The sequence below is a fragment of the Colias philodice genome, chromosome 17 (genome assembly GCF_061535455.1).
Source record: "Colias philodice isolate Cphi_HAF_F1 chromosome 17, ilColPhil1 Martin Lab GWU primary, whole genome shotgun sequence".
Classification (NCBI taxonomy): Eukaryota; Metazoa; Arthropoda; class Insecta; order Lepidoptera; family Pieridae; genus Colias; species Colias philodice.
Genome location: NC_143102.1, coordinates 9,709,075 through 9,715,172, shown reverse-complemented (window position 1 = coordinate 9,715,172; position 6,098 = coordinate 9,709,075). Strand labels below are relative to the sequence as shown.

The following is a 6,098-nucleotide window of genomic DNA, read 5'->3' as shown; positions in this document are numbered from 1 at the left end:
ACGATTTGCCACCTGCGGTGTTCCCGAACAACTACGACATTGGGGCCTTCAAGAAAAGAGCTTATTTGTCCATAAAAGGCCGGCAAAGTACTTGTAACACTAAAGTGTTACAGGTGTTTATGGGTGGTGGTGACCACTTAACATCAGGTGGCCCATCTGCTCCTTTGCTTGCTCTGATATATAAAAAAAAATTCAATAACATTCTAATGTAATCGACGTTCCCAGTGAAATTAGTTTACAGTCTTACTATTTATGCAAAGTTTAAACCAACACCATTCACGATGCAAATTACAAGAAAAGTTACCGTCGCCGACAAATAGTTAATATAAGATGGGATCAAAGGAACTTAAAATGGATCTATGTTCCCTGGAATAACTGTCAAGATTAAAAGCATTAATATTAGTATAGTTTTGGGAAAGTAATTCGGGGATTACAAATTACTCTTTCCGCCCGCGGCTTCGCCCACTTTGCCTAAAACCTAATAAATTATATACTAAAACCTTCCTCTTGAATCACTCTGTTTTAAAAAACCGCATCAAAATCCGTTGCGTAGTTTTAAAGATTTCATACATAGGGACATAGGGACGGAGAAAGCGACTATATTATATGTGATATTATACTATGTAGCGATTATGCAAAAAATTTCCCATCAAGACGTGATGATGATCCCGATGACGTCATCGAGTTAATATACTCTTGCTCTATGTTATGGTCTAAGATTTCATCTGGTGGCCCTGACATCCTACTTCATAGAACAATAATTTCTGGTATCAAAGCTAATATTAAGCAAATAGTAGCTATTAAAAAGGCTATTGCCACTGTTGATCTCCTTTTAGTAACTGTCAAATACCATTCGGAAATTCCTTTAAAAAGGAAGCATCGGTTATGAGAATAATTAAATTGAATTTTGCTTTGATTGAAATGGGTTCTCCAGTATTCTTACAGCCATAGATAACATCTAAAAGTTTTCTAATAACAATCCTGAACTTCATCAGTTCCTCTCGATAACAACTCAACTCTAATCTGTGCTTTCAAACTTACACAAACAATTGATAAAAGATGTCTGACGTTTGACAGACATTAATTGTTCGGAATAATTCGAAATTCTATTGTTAATATAGAAACTCCTTTGACTTTCGTTTAATTAAATGTCTTCTAATTTTCAAAGTTTGCCTTTTTGTTTCAGTTTTAAATTCATTAAGTGAATCCTGTGCTTTTGTTTCGAGTGTTGGGTATATGTCGCAATAGAATATTGTTAACTCGAGAAAACATTATATTTGAAATTCTATTATCATTATTTTTATATTATATGTCACTGACTCTACTGACGATATTAATCCTCTTGTCTCTCCCAAAATATTAAATTTGAAATGTAAAAATTTGAAATGAATTCTCTATTTGAAATGTGTAACTTAGGGATAGTAAAATTAAAGTTTTTTGTGATTTAGCATAACGTTAGTTTAACGTAAAATCATTACTTGCAAAAAAAACTGTGTTGTAATTACAACTTTTTACACGCTTTATATTAGCTTCACCTGTATGTTTGTTTGTAACCGACTTCTTTGGGCGCGATTTTGACCCACTTTAAACGGCCAGATTTCGTTCAAACTTTGTAGATTTATTGAGGACCGATGACAATACAATAATTTGATAAAATTTTCTATTTTTTTAGTTCGGTTTTCTATGAAAAGCGTGTTTTTTAGTTTTTTTTAACTACATATTATTATTAAATGTATCTTTAGAATTTGTTAAATACGCTTTCTATGTAAAAATTAACATATTTATCATACAAATTACTCGTATATAAAAAGTAAGCATCCAAGCTTGATCTATCTGTTCATTATAAAGCATATAAAAACGATCTCCCGGAAGAAAGAAGCTAAAACTTCAAGAAAAGAGTAAGTTAGCAAAGTAATAACGCCAACGTACAAAGTAATTAATCAAAATGCAGTTCAAAAGCAAAATTTAATTTGTCATAAAGGGTGAAATTTCTCAGTGAAAAATTTTATAAGTTTCCCAAGTGTTCGCTTTTGTGCGCACGGCAATTAATTTTCTCTTTTATAGACGTATACAAAGTTGTTAGGATTATTATGTAGTTTCATTGTTCATTATTGTAAATAGCATAATAATTGAAAATTAGGTGTGCTTATAAAAGTGGCGTTATTTTGTTAGATATTAAAATATCGTAAGAGAACACCTTATTTGTTTTCTGGTAGATATATGGTAAAATTTATGAAATTATTTTGGCTGAACTTATACTGATGATAATGCATCAAAGGACAGCCTTTATTATGAAATTTAATACATAATACATCAAGAATAATCTATATAAAACTCAAAGGTGACTGATATAGTGATCTATCAACGCACAGCCCAAACCACTGGACGTATCGGGCTGAAATTTGGCATACAGGTAGATGTTAGGACGTAGGCATCCGCTAAGAAAGGATTTCCCGAAATTCTTGCGGGAACGGGGAAAAACGGAGATGCACGTACAAAGTCGTGGGCGGAAGCTAGTCCTAGATAAATTTGAATGTAACTTCAAGACACAAATTAATAAGTGTGGTCTATACCCCAGTTAAACTTTATAAACTAGTTTAAATCCTGGAATTCGATTTATTATTTAAAAATTTAATTTAAATATTTCGTTCATTCGTTACTGAAAAATGCAAGTGAGTGAATCAAGATACTCAATCAATCATTGTAAGTTAATTTTCAGCGAAAAGAAGCCATGAATATTAAGGGTATGTTAACTGAATTTTACGAGTCTATTAGCAAATTTGGGCCAGATCACTGTGAGTTGGAGGAGATGATATCCAATGTTAATGTCTTAATGAGGTACAATGGTGTTAACATCGATAAAAGGGAAACGAAGCGTAAGTAGAACTTCTATCTAGCCAAAAGATTAATGCTGATGATGATTATTCTTATGAATTTAATATGATTGATACACTTCAGTAAGTTCTTAATAAGAAAATGCTGTTTTCTTCTTGTCTAATGATCCAATCAAAGCTTTCGGATTTTCCGGCACATCGAGAAAGTGTGTTAAATTATTGCGTTTAATAAATATGTAGTTCAAAATCTAAATAGACTTGAGGCAAGTTATCATGATAATGATGGAATTTATTCAATTTGACAAGCTTGCACAAAGTTCAAACTTGTATAATCTCAACAAAATTCTAATTCCTTCTAGCAATACCAATGTTCGTCTACTTCTTGATTATCGTCGGGTTCGTGTGCTACTACTACGTATACCTCTTCTCAATGTTATGGTGTACCTTTGTGTTATACCCTCGGACTGGCTACTTCATTGGATCTATCATCGTGTTCTCTATAGGATCCTATAGCGAATCTTGCGCTATTCGGTTCCTTTTCATCGTCATAAACAGGTTCACATTTGTCTGTTTTAAATTTTACTTTTGCCCTGTAAGCAATTTCTAATATTACATTTAAAAAATTACGAAATTCTTGAATTCTGCAGATCTTTTAATTTTATTTTCGATACTTAACACTACTTACTAAAATAGAATGCTTTGAGAACAGTTTTTCATCTCGTATCTTCTCTTAAAGAATGTTTATTTCATACAATCTAACTCTTCACAGGAAATTGATAAGAGATGTTGTGGAAGTATATCGGCTCTGCAATGATCAAGTTCCACCGGACAGTCGATTTTCCCGAAACATACTGAAACATTTGAGAATAGTCAAGAAACGAGCCACAATCATTTGGCTAGGATTGATAATAAATGCCTATATTTACCTGGTTCTACCATTTTTTCGGCCAGGAAAGCAGTTTGCGGAAAACAGACTTATTATTTTTGGTAAGTAAATGATATCCTTTGAATTTCAAAGCATTAATGTTACTCCAATTTATGTCTTATCAAATTATATCTCAAATGGTAAGTAAATTAATATCTAAAATTTTTGATGTATAATAACACAATTGAAAGCATCTTTGACGATTCATTAGTCACTAAGAGATATCTGCGTATTTTTCAACATTCCACACTTTAACTAGTTTTGTATTTTCAGGACTAGATCCTATGACCGTGTCCCCAAATTACGAAATATCACAATCCATGATTTGCATGGCCATCCCCACGCTATCACACAGCCTTGCTAACTGTATGGTATTAGTAATCATTTTGTATGGTTACACAGAAGCCCAGCTTCTATCTCTTAGTGAGGAACTCCTCTGTATGTGGGATGACGCAAAAGTAAGCTATAAAGAAACTGTCCATGAAGAAACCATGACAAAAGTACAATTCATGAACAGCTTTGTGCAGCAGAGATTAAGGTTCATAATCAAACTACACGTTGACAATATGACGATGCTAAAACGACTTGAGAATGTCCTTCGGGTGAGCATGGCATTGGAATTCCTTGTACTCATGGCTGGGTTAATAGCCGAACTCCTTGGTGGTATCGAAAATACGTTCCTGCAGATACCGTTTACATTCGCGCAAATCTTCATGAACTGTTACTTAGGACAGAAGATAATAAATGCAAGCAATAGCTTTGAAACTGCTGTATACAATTGCAGATGGGAGAATTTCAATAAATCTAATATGAAAACTGTTCTTATAATGCTACAGAACTCGCAAAAGACGTTACAGCTTTCTGCAGGTGGAGTCGCTATATTGGGATTTGAGTGTTTGATGACAGTGGTAAAATCCTGCTACTCCTTCTATACAACTCTGCAGTCTACACTTAAATAAATATTATTCATAAAAATCTGCAGTCTAGAACTCTATACAGATAAAACTATGTCTCCTTTATACTTTTTAGCAACGGTTACGAAGTTTTTTTAAGCTATTGCATAGCTTCTATCGCGGGCCTTGAGCGCGGGGACCGAATTCAGAAATTTCGTAACGAAAAAACCTCACGCTCCCCACTCCGACGGGCACGGCGGAGGTGTGGCTTGAAGGCATGCTATGCAATAGCTTTACCGCGGCAGTCCCCGAGTGCCACACGTCTTTTTTTATTGTTATTTCAATACTTATGCTATAGTGCTCTTTTGATCAGCGTAGATTTTGATAAATAAAATAAATACTTTAAAGCTATGCTATCTTTTGATTGAATGTCTCATTCTATAAACCTAGGAGTACATAATATAGAGCTACAACTGAAAACGACACCGCATATTTTTAAATCTATTCAGAATAGGTGAAATTACCTTTGTATTTTCTGCAGTCACGATACAAATTAGATAGAAATTGGTAAAAATAAATAACATTTAAGGAAATACATTAAATATAATCAAAGGAATCAAAACCTTTAACTGGTATTTCTGAAGTTAATTATCATTTTATAATCATTGTTTCAAAATGCCAAACGGTTTAACGTTTATAAGCTTTTTTTCCACAAAATGAGATCCCTTGAAACAAAAAATGTTTGGCTTTCACAAATTTCCTGTTTCAAAATTGCTTTTCTGACCTTAGTATGTAAATTTTTCAATCAAGCATCAAATTTTCAGCGAAACAATGAACACGTAAAGCGGTTTATTATTTTGCCACAGAATCAATATTGTTTTATATTCTGTGCTATTTTTGTCCTTTTACAAACTGCCAACTCAACAGTAATAACATTTCAGTTTTGTAAATTTTAGAGGCTATTAATATGGGTATATATTCATACCATAAAGCCAAAGCAATATGTAATGCTTATAAGTCTACTTGAGACACCGTTTTATAAAAAAACTTAATAAATGATATGAATCCTTAATTATTTAAGATGAAAAGAAATCTTTTCCATTTCACGGAACAACGAAATCTTGCGTGTATTCCTCTTACAGTGAATTTACAACAAACGAACACAGAGTTAGAACTAGATCAAGAGAATAATGCTCTACGCCTGTTTACACTAAAAAAAACCGGCCAAGTGCGAGTCGGACTCGCGCACCGAGGGTTCCGTACAAATAAGTTTAAAATTATTAAAAAAAATATATATTATGTGAAGTAACTAAAAATTTATGGTTTTCGTAATTTTTCCTTTATCTATGCTATAAGACGTTGCTTCGTACCTAATTTCAAGATTCTGAGTTCACGGGAAGCACCCTGTAGGTTTTGATTCCCTTGCAAGTGTCGAAAATTTGCGGC

General features: G+C 33.2%; 1 protein-coding gene across 1 annotated transcript; it reads left to right on the top strand.

Annotated features, from left to right (window-relative positions):
• The first annotated feature begins 4,043 nt into the window (after positions 1-4,043).
• LOC149481298 (uncharacterized) lies at positions 4,044-4,718 on the top strand. The gene has a single exon (XM_089706180.1). The coding sequence runs from the start codon at positions 4,044-4,046 to the stop codon at positions 4,716-4,718; it is 675 nt and encodes a 224-aa protein (XP_089562306.1).
• Positions 4,719-6,098: the final 1,380 nt, after the last annotated feature.

Coding starts and splice junctions, on each gene's coding strand:
- LOC149481298 (XM_089706180.1), top strand. CDS start 4,044: ATGACCGTGTCCCCAAATTACGAAATATCACAATCCATGATTTGCATG.